This window comes from Chiloscyllium plagiosum, chromosome 17 (genome assembly GCF_004010195.1).
Source record: "Chiloscyllium plagiosum isolate BGI_BamShark_2017 chromosome 17, ASM401019v2, whole genome shotgun sequence".
NCBI classification, from domain to species: domain Eukaryota; kingdom Metazoa; phylum Chordata; class Chondrichthyes; order Orectolobiformes; family Hemiscylliidae; genus Chiloscyllium; species Chiloscyllium plagiosum.
This window is the reverse complement of record NC_057726.1, coordinates 49,481,407-49,498,149: the sequence shown is the minus strand read 5'-3', so window position 1 is coordinate 49,498,149 and position 16,743 is coordinate 49,481,407. Positions and strand designations below refer to the sequence as shown.

General features: G+C 42.8%; 1 protein-coding gene across 2 annotated transcripts in view; it reads right to left on the bottom strand.

Moving 5' to 3' along the window:
- Window positions 1-7,446, bottom strand: part of galr1b (galanin receptor 1b) — a 36,009-nt gene extending 28,563 nt beyond the window's left edge. Inside the window, exons 1-3 of one of the 2 annotated variants that reach the window (XM_043707032.1) lie at window positions 5,929-7,446; window positions 4,691-4,753; window positions 2,647-2,916 (exon numbers count right to left, since the gene is read on the bottom strand). In XM_043707032.1, the coding sequence (XP_043562967.1) occupies window positions 2,836-2,916; window positions 4,691-4,753; window positions 5,929-6,588 (804 nt within the window). In that variant the 5' untranslated portion in view covers window positions 6,589-7,446 and the 3' untranslated portion in view covers window positions 2,647-2,835. Of the gene's footprint in view, window positions 1-2,646; window positions 2,917-4,690; window positions 4,754-5,928 lie in introns of those variants that run through there. The other variant, XM_043707031.1, reaches the window with a different exon arrangement.
- Window positions 7,447-16,743: the final 9,297 nt, after the last annotated feature.

The window sequence follows — 16,743 nt, the reverse complement described above, 5'->3', positions numbered from 1 at the left end:
TTCCCCTGATTCTCAAATTGTTCAGTAAATCTGATAGCGACTCAGAATTAGAGGAGGCTTGGTGTCGTAATATTCCTTAACTAAATCCATCAACTCTTGAAAGGTCTTAGAGTGTGGTGCCTCAGGGAAAATTAGGCTCCTAATAACAGAAAAAGCAGCGGGTCCACAAGAAGAATTACACATTGCTTTTCATCTGCCCGAACATCATTTGCCTTGAAAAAAATAATTCATTCTTTCCATATACTGGGCCCAGTCTTCGACAGCATGATCGAATGGATTAAGCTTCCCAATTAACAGCTGATGTCACAAATGCTTACCACATCTCAAAGATGACTGTTGTGAGCAAATTTCTTCAGGAGCATTTTTTCTCTCTTTGCGATTAAAATAACTCCACAGAGGCCAGTATCGTGTCACCAAGTCACCCTTTATTATACGTGGAGTGTTCTTGATAGTGATCCAGTTCTCTCAGAGCCATCTCTCAGAGTGAACTGAGTGCCTGACAATACTGTTTTTATCTGTCAGCCAGGGCTTCCTGATTGGACCCGATCAACAGCCCCAATCAGGGAACTGATATTCTGTGAGGCCCACCTGGCTGACCTCATCACAATCACTACACCCAGATTAAACAATCTTCAAAACTTGGTTTCACAACAATAGTTCCACTGGGACAGTTCACATTACAGCCTAGATGATATGTAATTTTATTAGGGCTGTCTTGATTGGATAGAATAATAGAATGACACAGCACAGAAGGAGGCTATTTGGTCCATTCTGATTGTGCCAGTCTGATGAAAGAACTATCCAAACAGTTGCATGCTCCACTTTTTCCCTGTAAATATTTGCGAAAGGTTTGAAACTTGTAAATGTTGGTTGTTTTGAGAAATTTGGATGTAGCCTTGGGTATACTCGTACAAGGAACATATCAAGTTAACACATAGGGACAGCATGCAAATAGGAAGGCAAATAGCATGTTGGTCTTGTTGCATGGAAATTGGGAGAAAGGAATAAGTAAGACTTGCTGCAATTGTAGCAGGCTTTGGTGAAATTACACTGTGTACCATCTAGAATTTTGCTCTCCATGTTTAAGGGTTGCAATTGGCATAGTGAACATTCATTTAATTTGCTTCTATGATGAAGATGTTAGCCTTTAATGAGAGACTGTGTCCATAACCTCATTGAAGCACACAAGATCCTGAAGGAAATTAACAGGGTTGACACAGAGAAGTTGCTTCCCCGATTGGGGAATATAGGTAACAGGAATACAGCCTCCGGAGAAGAGGACAATCACTTAGGATGGAAATTAGGAGAAATTGTTCCAAAGGGTCGTGAATCTTTGGAATTCTCCACTTCAGTGTGTTATGGATACATTATCATAGATTGAAGTAGACAGACCATTTTGTCTGTCAAGCAAATAAAGGGAGTACATAGGAAAGTGAGTTTAAGGCCAAAGATCAGTCATGATTGTATTGAATAGCAGAATATTTTATGTTCTTATCTTTTTAACGACTATGTAAAGGTAAATATATGACTGCTTTCCTGTTTAGATGTGTAAGATTGCCCTTATGGAATAAACTTTAAGAAAAGAAACACCATTTTTGTTAATTGCATAAGATTAATGCTATAATAAGCACACTCCTACTGATCAGCATGATTTGGAGATGCCGGTGTTGGATTGGGGTGTACAAAGTAAAAAAATCACACGACACCAGGTTATAGTCCAACAGGTTTATTTGGAAGCACTAGCTTTTGAAGTACAGATTCTTCATCAGGTGGTTGTCCTTACCTGATGGACAGGCAGCACTTCGAAAGCTAGTGCTTCCAAATAAACCTGTTGGACTATAATCTGGTGTTGTGTGATTTTTAATTTACTACTGATACCTAAGTGAATCATTATATTTATATGGGAGTTTTATCACAATTGCGACATACCAGTCTTCACCGCTATTATGATTCCATAAACAATCTTTTATAGAGATCATAACAACTTCATATCATTATTCATCACTGACACGGTCCAACTCTGAAATGTATTATACTGGGTTTACAAATGTTGTGCAAAGTTCTATTAAATTGCCTTCAGTTAACAAAAATTTGCTGAAATTGCTTGAAAGGGAACTTGGTCAGATCAATTCACAAGCAAAAATATTTCAGTAAAACCAATCTATAGAAATCTTCCCTGTGGATAGCAATTCCAGGTGTGAAGTGATTCCAATTATTTGGATTTCAGGAATCATAGAGAATCACGAAATCCCTACAAATGGGGAAGCAAGCCATCTGATCCATCCAGTCCACACTGACCCTCTGAATAGCATTCCGACCAGATCCTATCCTATCCCTGTAACCCTGCAATTCCCATGATTAACCCAGCTGGCGTGCACATTCCTGAACACTAACCTGCATATCTTTGGACTGTGGGAGGAAACCAGAGGACCTAGAGAAAATCCACGCAGACACAGGGAGAATGTGCAAACTCCACACAGGCAGTCACCCTAGGGAGGAATCGAACCTGGATCCCTGGCTCTGTGAGGCAGCAGTGATAACCACTGACCCACTATGTCACCCTAATAACTAGGAAGTAAATGAAAAAAATTGGAAGCAGATTTGTAAGTTTGCTCGCTGAGCTGGTAGATTTGTTCTCAGGCATATCGTTACAATGCTAGGTAGCATCACTAGTGAGCCTTCGGTGTAATGCTGGTGTTCTGTCCCACTTGCTAGGTATGGGTCTTGGTTTGCTGTGGTGGGTGATATCATTTCTGGTTCTTTTTCTGAGAGGTTGGTAAATGGGGTCCAAATCGATATATTTGTTAATGAAGTTTCGGTTTGAATGCCAAGCTTCTAGAAATTCCCATTCGTGTCCTTGTTTAGCCTGTCCCAGGATGGATGTGTTTGCCCAGTTGACCTGGTGTCCTTCTTCGGCTGTGTGCATGGACAGAATACATCCATTCAGGGACAGGCTAAACAAAGACACACATGGGAATTCCGAGAGGCCTGGCATCCAAACCAGAACTCCATTAGCAAACATATTGATTTGGACCCCATTTACCAACCTCTGAGAAAAAGAACCAGAAATGATATCACCCACCACAACAGACCAAGACATAAATAGAAAGTGGGACAGAACACCAGCACTTCACCGGAGGCTCACTGATGATGTTACCTAGCATGGTGACGAAATGTCTGAGAACAAATCTACCAGCTCAGCGAGCAAACTTACAACCTGATCCACAGCCTGAGCTACAAATCTTCTCTAAAATCATAAATTGTAAGCAGCATTTAGATACACATTACAGAACTGGAATTGAAGTTTTCAATGTTTGTGAAATTAATTTGTTAATTCCACACACATTTTGCAAGCATATTCATGTCTTAATATACTTAATTCCAATAAGTCTACATTGTGAGCAAGTGTGCTTACTTATAAAGGGTGGAACATTAAGGTGTGTATTTTAATTGCTATAATTGAGCAAACACTGCTCAGCCATTGCCAACAGAACACAATCTTTATTTCTACTCCTTCTTTCATGTTCTTTCCATTGTAATATAATTTATTTCTTTGAGTATCTTTAGTTTCACTCATTTTTATTCATTCATTATATTGCTGGGTAAGCCGGAATTTATTGCTCAACTATTAATTACATTGTATATAGTACTCAAGTTCTATCCTTTCTTACTTTGACAAAAGGCTTGAGATACCAGTTGGATAAATATTTGCAGAGAAATTAAGGAGAAAAGTGTGATATTTTGCAACATTTAAAGGAGAATTGTTTATATCAAGTTTATAACGTTGGTACTAAAGCTCCTCACTTGCAGCTCCAGTAACACTCAGTAAGTTTGACACCATCCAGGACAAAGCAGCTCCTTTGATTAGCACCACATCCACAAGCATGCACTCCCTCCACCACTGACACTCAGTAGCAGCAATGTGTACCATCTACACATTACACTACAACAACTGCTCCTTAGATAGAAGCTCACAACCACAAACATCTAAAAGGTCAAAGGCAGGAGAATGCCGCCACCTGCAACTTCCCCTTCAAACCATTTACCATCCTATCCTGGAAATAAATTAGAATTCCTTCAGTGTCACTGCATCAAAATCCTGGAACTCCCTCCCTAAAAGCATTGTGGTTTACCTTTTGCTCATGGACTATGCAGCAGTTCAAGAAAGCAGCTCACTATCACCTTCTCAAGGGCAACAAGAAATGGGGAATAAACACTGGTCAAGCCAGTGACACCCACATCCCAGTAATGAATTAAAACATAATTATGGGTTGAATGGCAGCTCTTGGGATAGATTTTCACTTATGTATCAGTGAACATGAAACCTGATCCTTTGTTCATTAATTCATAGGATATGGGTACTGCTGGCAAAACAACATTCTTTCTCCATCTCTAATTGTCCTTGAGACGGTGAAGGTAAACCATCTTCTTGAACCATTACATTCCACATTGGAAAGGTAATGCTGTTTTGGGGAATGTTGCAGGATTTTAACCCATTGGTCACTTGTTTCCATATTGCCATCTTGTTTGTTGACCATAAGATTTGTTGCAGATTGCTGGCGAATATATGGAAAACTCCCAACTGCAGGCAAATGTCAGTGGGATTTTTAAAAGAGGGGTTAGTGAAATACTTGGGGAGACTGCTAGGGATGGAAGGGTTTCAGAAAGTGGATTTGTGTGGCATTCTTACCTTCTTGGATCGCTTTGATTTCTTTGACATGTTCTTCACTTTCTTGTGGAGGTGAAACAGAACCTAGAGGAAAGGCAAAAGACCATGAGACTGCAGTGATGTGAAGGAAGGTGAAGTATGTTGCATTTTTCAAACCACACACAGAGTCATAGAATCATAGAACATGGAATAAGATCGTTCGGTCCGACTCATCCATGCTGACCAGATATCCTAAGCTAATCTCGTCCCATTTGCCAGCTTTTGGCCCGTATCCCCCTAAACATTTCCTATTCATATATCCATCCAGATGCCTTTTAAATGTTGTAATTGTACCAGCAACCACCACTTCCTCTGACAGCTCATTCCATAAACACACCACCCTCTGCGTGAAAATGTTGCCCCTTAGTTCCTTTTTAAATTTTTCCTCTCTCACCCTCTAGTTCTGGACTCCCCCACCCCAGGGAAAAGACCTTGTCTACTTACCCTATCCATTACCCCTCATGACTTTATTAACCTCTAGAAGGTCACCCCTCACCCTCCGATGCTCCAGGCAAAACTAAATTAATTTAGTCCTGTTTGCCAACATTTGGCCCATATCCCTCGAAACCCTTCCTGTTCATAGACCCATTCAGAGGCCTGTTAAATGTTGCAATTGTACCAGTCTCCATCACCTCCTGCAGCTCATTCCACACACACACACACACACCACCCTCTACTTGAAAAAGTTGCCCCTTAGGTCCCTTTTAAATCTTTCCCCTCTCACCTTAAACCTGTGTTCCTTACTGTTATGCTTGCTGGTGAAATTTTGCAGACCAGTTGATGGACACTGAGCCATCTGTTAGGAGGTCCTCTGCAGTTCCAGCTTGGGAAGGAGACCTTCCCAACAAGCAAGCTGCAGCCACACGCCTGTCGGCTCTCAAGATTGTAAGGAGCCTTAAAAAAAATACAATGCAAGCCGTGCCCACATTTTATAAGCCCTTACACTTTGGAATCTTGTCAGGAGTTCACAGGCTGTCAGGAAAGTCACCTGCTGAACGAAAATAGTTTCACAGAGAGACCATAATTAACAAACTCCGCGTTTGCACCGACTGTAAAAGTGAACCTGCCGCCTCCTGTATTCTGCCCCCTGATGCGGTTCCCTCAACTCCCCGAGTTCGGTTTCTACACTGGCTTCTCGGGGGGATCAAGCTGCTTGTGGACTTCAACCCGCAACAATCACTGCGAGCCCGCTCTCATTTATTGACCTTCTCCCCCGTTACCTTGGTGTAGCAGCAGCAGATGAGCAGCAAGGGCAGCAAGTAGCCGATGACCAGGATGGTGACCTTGTAGAGCTGCTTGAGGGTGCGGTCGTGCCAAACTTCCCAGCAGAAGGAGCAGTTGGGGGCGCGGTGGTAGCCAGTGACCAGGCTCTGGTGCTGAGCGACCGGGACGGCGCTGAATAAGGACAGCAGCCAGATCCCCGCCACCGCCAGAGAGGCGTTCCTCCTGTTGCGGATGGCCGGCGGCCGCTTGGCGTGTACCACCGCGATGTAGCGGTCCACCGACATGGTGACCAGCGTGAAGATGCTGACCAGCATGGAGACCGTGAAGGAGTAGTGCACCGACTTACAGAGGAAAGCGCCGAAGACCCACTCGGGCAGGGAGTAGATGGTGGCTTGGAAAGGCACACAGCACAGCAGGAAGGACAGGTCAGCCACACTGAGGTTCAGGATGAAGGTGTTGGTCGTGCTCCGAGACCTCCTGGATTTGGTCCGCCCCAGCACCACGATCACCAGGCTGTTGCCCACCATGCCCAGGACGAAGATTAAACTGAAGGCGACCGGCACGATCACCACCTCTGGTCCTCCAGCCACCCCGATTAGGCTCTGGTTCACCCGGGACACACTCTCGTTACTGGCCTCCAAACTGTCCAGGTCCATCTCTCTCTCTCTCTCTCTGTCGGTCTGACCCTTGTCGCTGCTTCCGTGAGGAGACGCTGCTGGATGGAGCCACGGTCCAGGTTGGAGCTGATCTCAGGGAAAAAAAAATCAAAGAGTTCCTTTTTCCCCTTAACCCTCCCTCCCCCTTCACTGACTGGGTGTCAGTCACATCTGATCGCAGCACACGGTAAAGCAAAGGGCGCTTTTACTGTATCTGCCCAGCATCTCCACGGGAATCGCTCAGATATCAGCTTCTTAAAGACGCACTGCTCGCAATTCCTGCCTCAAAACACAATCCGAATGTGGCAACAGTCATACTCAACTCGGAGTGTGGTTCTTCACACATTCGGTATTTAAAACATGAACGCATTAAATTTTATCCATGGACTGAAATTCGCCAAATGTTCATATTTTCGTCCCACTTTTTTGAAGTTCGATGTGTTTCTATCTAGTCGACTTGTTCCAAACAGGGACCACGACTTAGAATTCAATCCTTTGCAACATCTAACCGGCTCATACTGCGCATTAAGTGTACTAGGTGCAAACAGACAGGGGAGTACAAAAATCTCCTGTTGATACTCAATTGCATTATCATCGCCTAACTCCTCCCTATTCTCACACATATTGCAGCAAGATCCTGGCTGGGGAAACCATTGACCAGAAAGTGAGCTGCAACAGCCATATGAATGCTGTGGCTACAAGAGCCAGTGAGAGGCTAAGAATCCTGCAGCCAGTAGCTCACCCCTCTACTCCCCAAACCTTCTCCACCATCCACTAGGCAGGGAGAACACACCAGATGGCGTCCTTCTTTAGAGAGTGCAATTTCCCTTCCCATGTGGTTAAAGATGCCCTCCAACGCAACTCATCCACATCCTGCACCTCCGCCCTCAGACCCCACCCCTCCAACCGTAACAAGGACAGAACTCCCCAGTCTCACCTTCCACCCTACCAACCTTTGCATAGACCACATCATCCGATGACATTTCCGCCACCTCCAAACTGACCCCACCACCAGGGATACATTTCCCTCCCCACCCCTTTCCGCATTCTGCAAAGACTGTTCCCTCCGTGACTACCTGGTCACTGAGGTGACAGGGAGGAGGGAGTGAGAGATTTACATCATGAGTGGAATGTTACTCTGACCTTACAAAGAGCTCGGAGATTGGAGCTGCTTGGAAAATGTTGAACAGTTTATCCTTCACAAGCCAGCTCTGGGTCTGGAATGTGTTCTGTTGGGAACCGGGGTCCCTTTAAGACTGTGTTCTCTTCATGCTTTCCAAGTTTAGCGTTCCCTGTGTAGCCTGATTCCTCATTTCACTGGATTACAGTAACTAGCCTTCAATAAACAGAACAAAAGACTTATCCTATCAGACATAATAGGGGCAACTCTAGTATGAGTGCAGCATTTGGGAAAATAAGGAAGCTTTGTTCTTAGAAGGAATGAAGATTAACCTTCAAATGGGCAAGGGGACGGTGGTCAGGGGACAGTGCTACTTTCCCCCACCCTCCTCTCTGACCTATCACCACCATCCCCACCCCCGTTCACCTGTTGTACTCTATGCTACTTTCTCCCCACCCCACCCCCCTCTCATCTATCTCTTCACCCTGCAAGCACCCTGCCTCTATTCCTGATAAAGGACTTTTGCCCGAAACGTCGATTTTCCTGGTCCTCGGATGCTGCTGTGCTTTTCCAGCACCACTTTAACCTAGACTCTGGTTTCCAGCATCTGCAGTTCTTGTTTTTACCGGGGAGAACAAAACAGAGATTATTTTTGGGGAATGTGCCAGAAAGGAAATTAAGAACCCAGATAAAGTCTGGAATGTTTTATGCTTTAATATATATTAAAAACAGAAATAATTTACAATGTGATGGAATACCCATCACTTGCCTGGTTGAGTGGAACTCTAGCAATATCATGAAGTTCTACATCAAGTGGACAAATCAGCCTGCTTAATCAACTTTCCATTGCCTACTTTAAACATTTACTGTATCCACCACCGATGAATAGTGGCAGCAGTGTGTACTCTACACTCATTGCACTATGCAACCCACAAAGCTTTTTCAACAGCACCTTCCAAACCTACAAACTCTACCATCTGGAAGGACTTGACCAGCAGACGCCCTTTAATTCTCACACCATCCTGACTTGGAACTGTATTGCCGATCTTTCACCGTTGATGCATCAGAACTCTGGAAGTACCCTCACAGCAACTTGATTGGTTTATCTGCATCACGTGGATTGCGACTGTTCTAGAGGGCGACTGACCACCACATTCTCGAGATCAATTAAGAATGTACACTCCGTGCTGGCATTGCCAGTATCACCTACATCTTATGAACAAATAAGATAATGCACACACAGATTCTTTTTCAGCAATTCATAATTAAACCAAAGTACCTAAAGTTTTTTTATATCCTGATTGAGAATATGTATTCAGGATAGAAATCCAACTGTACACTTGCACAAGAGAGGGTTAAGATTCCCAATGAAACAAATTTCTACAATCAACCAATATGTTAACTATAAACACCAACATTCCCAATGTGCCTAGATTATCTGCAAATAGTCTCAATTCACAAGGAAATTAACTGCTAAACGTGGGCAGCTCTTTAATTTAGTTCATCTCAGTCTTTGATGTGGTGTTAGATCCCTGCTTGCTCAGAGATATGAGAAGCTACTGGAATTGGGATGATTCATTTCCCAAAGGGTAGTTTGACAGGCACGGAACAAATAACACACCCCCGCAGTTTTGTATCACTTTACGTTCACCATTCTGAAGGGCCACCTGATAGTCAGATAGTCCTTAAGTTCTCAGTCTCACATTATCCTATTTCACATTTGGACAAACCCCAGGACCACCTATGCTCTTCCATGTGTGAAGGCAACAACCATAGCTGAAACTAAAGTACTGGTAAATAGATACCAATTATTATATTGCAGCTAGTGCTATCTTAAGCTATTGGCAGCATACAATGCTGAATAAACTCTGAAACTGCCTGGTTATCATATGCAAACCCATACCAAGGAGTTGGCTGCTGGTGCTGAGAAGCTAGGCAAGAGCCAGGCCAGGGAACATCCTCACGCATTCCCGTTCTGGAGGGTGCACAACAAAATGGCATATCCAAGGCCTTATTTAGGGGTGATTTTGCAGCATCACTAGCACTTTGTCATTGGCAGAGTAGATGCTCGCCATGTGCAGAAGCCAACAGCTCAATGTCTCTGGCTGTCTGGAGTCAATCAGTGTTACAAGAGGGGCTTCCCCTTCTCTCCACCAATCAGACCAGATTGCATTTTGTGACGTTAAATACTACAGAGCCCAGCAGAGGCACCTCTGTGTTGAGGTATCTTCACGGTCACTGATCTACCTCCGGCTCTCCTATTGGGGAGTATGAGGTTGCAGAGCTGCTGGCCCCCAAATTAGACACACAGCATCAGGAGTCAGACAGCCAATAAGGAGGTCTGCACTGAGGAGATCACTGAACAGGGAGAAAGAGAGGACTGCAGATGCTGGAGATCAGAGTCAAAAAGTGTTTTGAGCATAACCTCTTCATCGGGACGTTGAAACGTCGAAATGTCGACTCTCCTGCTCTTCGGATGTTGCCCGACTGGCTGTGCTTTTCCAGCACCATACTTTTTGAGATCACCGAGCAGCCTGTCTTCAAGCAAGCCTGCATTGGGAAACCCCATTTGGATTCCAGGTTGATGTGCTGAAGACCATAGTAAATTACAGCCATATCTGCTTCAATCTCACCCAAAGAAGTTATGAAACTAAGTTAATAGAAATTAGGAGCAGGGGGAGGCTACCCTGCTCTTCAATTCAATATAATCATGGCTGACCCTCTATCTTAATGCCACATTCCTGCTTTCCTCCTATACCCCATGGCGCCTTTAAAAAGAAATAAAAAGTATCTCTTTCTTGAAAATATTCAATGACTTGGCTTTTACCCAACCTGTGATATAGATTTCTATAGGTTCATGACGCTTTGACTGAAGAAATGTTTCCTCATTTCAGTCATAAATGGCCTTCCCCATATCCTGAGACTGTGATCCCTGGTTTAGACTCCCCAGCCAAGGGAAACATCCTCCCTGCATCTCCTCTGTCAGACCTGTTAGAAGTTTACACATTTCAATTGACGCAAACACTTTTGGGTGTTATGGTGGCTCAGTGGTTAACACTGCTGTCCCTCAGCATCAGGGACCCAGGTTTGATTCCAGCCATGGAAGACTCTGTATGACGTTTACATGTTCTCCCCGTGTCTGTGTGGGTTTCTGCCAGGTGTTCCGTTTTCCTTCCACGGTCCAAAGATGTACAAGTTAGGTAGATTGGCCATGGTAAATGCGGGGTTTAAGGAGGTGGTCTTCAGAGGGCCGTTGGTGCAAACCTGATGGGCCAAATGGCCTCTATCTGCACTATAAGCAATTGATGATTCAGATTCCTTCAGACCCCTTTCTAAACTCTAGTGAATATAGTCTTAGTCAAACCAATCTCTCCTCACAAAACAGACCTGCCATTCTTGATATCAGTCTAGTCAACTTCCAGGACACTCCTCTCCATGCCAAGTACATCCTTTCTTAGGTATGGCGATCAAAACTGCATTCCCCACTCCAGGTATAGTCACACCTGTATAATTGCAGTAACACATCTCTACTTTCAACTTCAAATTCACTTGCAATGAAGGCCACTAGGCCAACACTTTTGCCTTCCTAATTGCCTTGGAGAAAGTGAGGACTGCAGATGCTGGAGATCAGAGCTGAAAAATGTGTTGCTGGAAAAGCACAGCAGATCAGGCAGCATCCAAGGTTCAGGAGAATCGACGTTTCGGGCATAAGCTACACTGGCACCACCCCCCACCTTTTCCTTCGCTACAACGATGACTGTATTGGCACTACCTCGTGCTCCCATGAGGAGGTTGAACAGTTCATTCACTTTACTAACACCTTCCACCCCGACCTCAAATTTACCTGGACCGTCTCAGACTCCTCCCTCCCCTTCCTAGACCTCTCCATTTCTATCTCGGGCGACCGATTCAACACGGACATTTACACAGACCGACTCCCACAACTACCTAGATTACACCTCCTCCCACCCTGCCCCCTGTAAAAACGCCATCCCATATTCCCAATTCCTTCGCCTCCACCGCATCTGCTCCCAGGAGGACCAATTCCAATACCGAATAACCCCGATGGCCTCCTTCTTCATAGACTGCAATTTCCCTTCAGACGTGGTTGACATTCCTGAAGAAAGGCTTATGCCCGATTCTCCTGCTCCTTGGATGCTGCTGCCTGACCTGCTGCGCTTTTCCAGCAGCACATTTTTCAGCTTCTTAATTGCCTGTTGCACTTGCATGTTCACCATCACTGACTGACTGATGAGGCCACCCAAGTCCTTTACCAACTATCAATATTGGTCAAACATCACAGTTAATAAACCTTGGCACTTTCCCCACTGTTGTGAGACTACCAGGTCTGTAGTTCCCTGTCTTCGCCTCCATTTTTAAATCGTGAGTGGAATTTACTACGTTCTAATATATCACATTTTGGAAGGCAATCACCAATGTATCCACCATCTCCACTGTTACATCTTTGAAAACTCTAGGCTGTAGAATATCAGGGCAGGGGGACTGATTAGCCTTTAGTGCCCTGAAAAACAATATTGATTTCCTTCAAATCGTTATACTCCTTAGACCTTTGGTTCTGGGAGAGTTCTTTTAATTTTTCAGTGAAGACAAGTAATTGTTTAGCTTCTTCACTATATTTCTATTTTCCATTATAAAATCTCTTGATGGGCATAGTGGTAGTGTTCTTATTTTTGACCAGGAGACCCAGGTTCAAGTCCTGACCAGGTTGATTAGGAAATATCTAAACTCACCTGTCTGTAATGGACCTACATCTGTCTTAGCCAAATGTTTCCTATTCACCTAACTATAGAAGATTTTATTGTCTGTTTTTATGCTTTTTATTTTGCTAGTTGACATTCATATTCCATTCTCTGTTTCTTGGTCTTCCTTTCCTGTGTTGTAAAACATTCCTAAGCCTCAGGTTTATCATTATTCCTGGTAACATTGTAGGTCTTTTCTTTTAAAATTGTGCAATCCCTATCTTCCCTTATTAGCAATTGACTGACATTTTAGAGTTTTCGCGTCTCAAGGAATGCACAGTTGCTATGAGCTATGTGATAACCATTCTTTAAAGACTATCCATTGCCGATGTACCACCATATCATTTCATGTATTGAGCCAATCCTCCTTACATACTTTCATAATTCCCTTTGTTCTTGCCTTCAGATGGAACCACCTCACTTTTGGACATATTGTAAAGTTCAATCTTGCAACAGTCACACATTTTACACTAGTACATTAGAAAAGAGTATTTTTGCCAATTTTGGATTTTTAAACACTAATTGGTTTTGAGTATCAGTCGTACTCCAAAGACTTGAGCACCAAATCTTGGTTGACCCTTCAGAGCAGTACAGAGGGTATGCTGTTTCAAGTACCATTTTTCATATAAGATGCAAAGTTAAGACTTTGTAAGCCTCCACGAGTCCGTACAAAAGATCCCAAAGCAGAATTTCAAAGAGGCCCTGGAGCTCTGCCCAGCATTGCGAAAACAGAAGCAAAATACTGTAGATGCTAAAGGTGTGAAATGAAAGCCCCAACTCTGCAAAGCTGATGCATCTGTGGAAAGTGTGTATTTAAAATCTAATATGACTTGTCTTGTGAACTGACATCAGTCTGTGCAATATCATTAATAAAGGGATCTACATCAATATTAATAATAAAGCGATCTAGGAAAGGCCCGCCATTGGATTGATATCAGATACTACTGCAGCCTCTATTCAAGTTAGCACTCTCTGTAGCTTGCTTGATAGCTCCAGAGGCATTTTCAATGGCCTCAACACATGTCATGGGCCTACTCCACCACTGGCAATGAGTTCCCAAGAACAGTATATTGGTCTTGAAATGTTAATCCTTGTTTCTCTCTATTGTACGACCCGCTAAGGTCTCCAACTCTCTATGTTGCTCCATTTCAGCTCTCCCCAGTGGCCTAGCCAATATTTATACTTCAATCAACATCACAAAAACAGTTTATTTGGTCTTCTGTTTAGCTGTGATTTGGGGAACCTGCTGTGTACAAATTGACTGCCACAGGATTCAAAATAAGTTATCTTTTTTCATGGTTGCTCTGTGAGATTTTCTCAGGGCTACTTTGTAATTTTCAAGGACACTTTCAATTTCAGTGGCTTTTTTAATTTTCATTTTTCATTTTCACCTACACTTCGATTAGTGGATGCATCCATATTACCTTGTGTATTTGTGAATTTGTTTAAGAAATTCATTCCAGGATAGATAAGATTGCACAGATACCAATGCTTGAATACATACATTATATTATCATTAACTCTTTTAATTTGGAATTGACAAAACTTATGTTTTTTCTTACTTTATTATAAATCAATCCCTGATATTCTATATTTTACCTGCATTCACCAAAATAAATTGTTAAATGCAGATCTTATATAAAATATGATGCAACGTTAATACTGATTTTTGAAGAATTATTATTTCTGCAAGTAGGGAAAATATATTTTGTAAGCAGTTTCCTGAAAACCCAAATATAATTTGAATGCAAAACTTGAATATCATCTTAGGCAAACAATTTGCGGATCACCTACCACTTTGTATTTTATGTCTTTTCCAAACACCAAAAAAAGGTCACAGCCACCCTAATTATGTCCCCTTTGCAGAAAGCACTCCTGTGTTCTCTCTTATTTCAGCAAGAGGTGAGCTACTTTGTACAGAACAACCTCGGTTATCAGAACATTAATTATCCAAATTTTGGATTATTCCAACAAGATTTCAAAGTCCTGTATATGCTTCCTTTGTTTACGATTAGATCAGTTATCCGAATAATCAGTTATCCGAACAAAATACTCCCCACTCATCTCATTTGGATAATTGAGGTTGTTCTGTATTACAAGCTACCCATATCAGAGGCAGAGTTAGAGGAACCTGACCCCGGTGCTAAAACACCCTGGGGGGAGCTACAGAAATAAAACAGACTATGTCCTCGAACACAGTGGGGAAGAGAGGTAGTGATTGTAACGAGGCCAGCTAGGTGGACATAATAGAATATGCGTTCCCCGATGGGGCTGCTAATCTGGTCCCATCAGGGAGCCCTGGCTGACAGATAAGAATTGAAGTGTCAGACATCTGGATCACTCTGAGAGCTGGGCTCTGAGGGAGCTGGAGCAGTGTCAAGGATTCACCACATGTAAATAAAAGGTGATTTGGTGATAGAATGCTAGCCTCTGTGGAGTTATTTCAGTGAGAAATAAAATTACACAATGCCTAAAGGTTGTGGTATCAAGTCATAGAGTCACAGAGCACAGGTACAGACCCTTTGGTCCAACGAGTCCATCCTGAACATAATTCCAAACTAAACCAGTCTCACCTGCCTATTCCTGGCCCATATTGTGATGAAGTTGTTCCTTCAACAAGGTTATGCTGTCCTTGTTTTTTTTCCAAGAGGTTGTAAATGATACAGTCTCTGAAAAGTCTGGGGTAGAAGGGTTTTAGGACCAATTTGATAATAGCTAATAGATACTGCTGCAGGCAGAACGCATTCAAGTTTTAAGAATATACTCTTGTACAATGAAAGAGGCCAGTTCTCCCAGCTTAGTTTTTCTCTGTTTTTTTTAGTGGGGAAAAAAGGCTGCGAGACTCAAAGAAGCAGGTCCAGGTTGGTACTCTCTCTCTGACTTCTATCCTGTAAGAACCTGTTTTTGATTTTACCTTTTGTGCCAAGGGATGTTTATGGGGATTGTTGCACACATTTAGAATAGCATTATTAAGTTGGTATGATCAGTTGGGTTTTCAGAGAGGTAGAGAATTTAATCAAAGCGGTTGAATCAGTGTTTACTTCAATGCCAAAGTTAAGTTTTTTGGTATTCTTTTTTGTGGTTGTTTGTGTTTCATTCAATCATCTTGTAAATAAATTCTATTTTGTTTAAAACTAAGTGGCTTGTCAGCAGCATTTCTCCTGGAATATCCACTTTACACCTACTTAAAAGTTAGGGGCTGCCTTCTTGAGATATTTTGAGAGTTCTGGCCTGGTCCATAACAATGTCCCTCCAAATCTTTCATATTCATGTACTATCTAAATGTACCTGCATTCACCACTTGCTCAGGATATTAATTCCACATGTGAACCACTCTCTGTGTAAAACAAATTGCCTCTTATGCCTCTTTTAGATCTTCTCTCATCTTAAAAATCTGCCCCCCCCAGTCTTGAAATTCCCCATCTTAGGGAAAAAACAACTACTATCAATGCTATCTGTACCTATCAATTTTTTATAAACTTCTCTCAGCTGCCTACCTTCCAGTGAAAAAGTCCCAGCCTATCCAGCCTTTCTTTATAATCCAAATGTTCCATACCTGGCAACATCCTGGTTAACCTCTTCTGATCCCTCTCCAGCTCGCTTATACTTGCTAGATACCAGAACTGGATACAGTACTCCAGAAAAAGCCTCGCCAATGTGCTATACAACCTCAACATAACATCCCAACTCCTATACTCAAAGGACTGAGCAATGAAGGCGAGCATGCCTAACATCTTTTTAATCACCCTGTCTATATGTGTCACAAATTTTAAAGAATTATGTACCTGAATCCCTAGGTCCCTCTGTTCTGCAATGCTACCCAAGGCCCTACCATTAATTGTATAAGCCGTACCCTTGTTTGTTGCACCAATATGCAATAATTTGTATTTATCCAGATTGAATTCCATCTGCCATTTTTCAGCCCATTGACCCATTTGATCAAGATCTCTTTGTAATCTTAGAAACCTTTCTTCACTGTCTACAATGCCACCGATTTTGGTGTTATCTGCAAACCTATGAACCATATTGGCTCAAAAGTAGAAGACAGAGGGTGGTAGTGGAGGGTTGTTTTTCAGACTGGAGGCCTGTGAACAGTGGAGTGCCACAAGGATCGGTGCTGGGCCCTCTACTTTTTGTCATTTATATAAATGATTTGGATGCGAGCATAAGAGGTACAGTTAGTAAGTTTGCAGATGACACCAAAATTGCAGGTGTAGTGGACAGCGAAGAGAGTTACCTCAGATTACAACAGGATCTGGACCAAATGGGCCAATG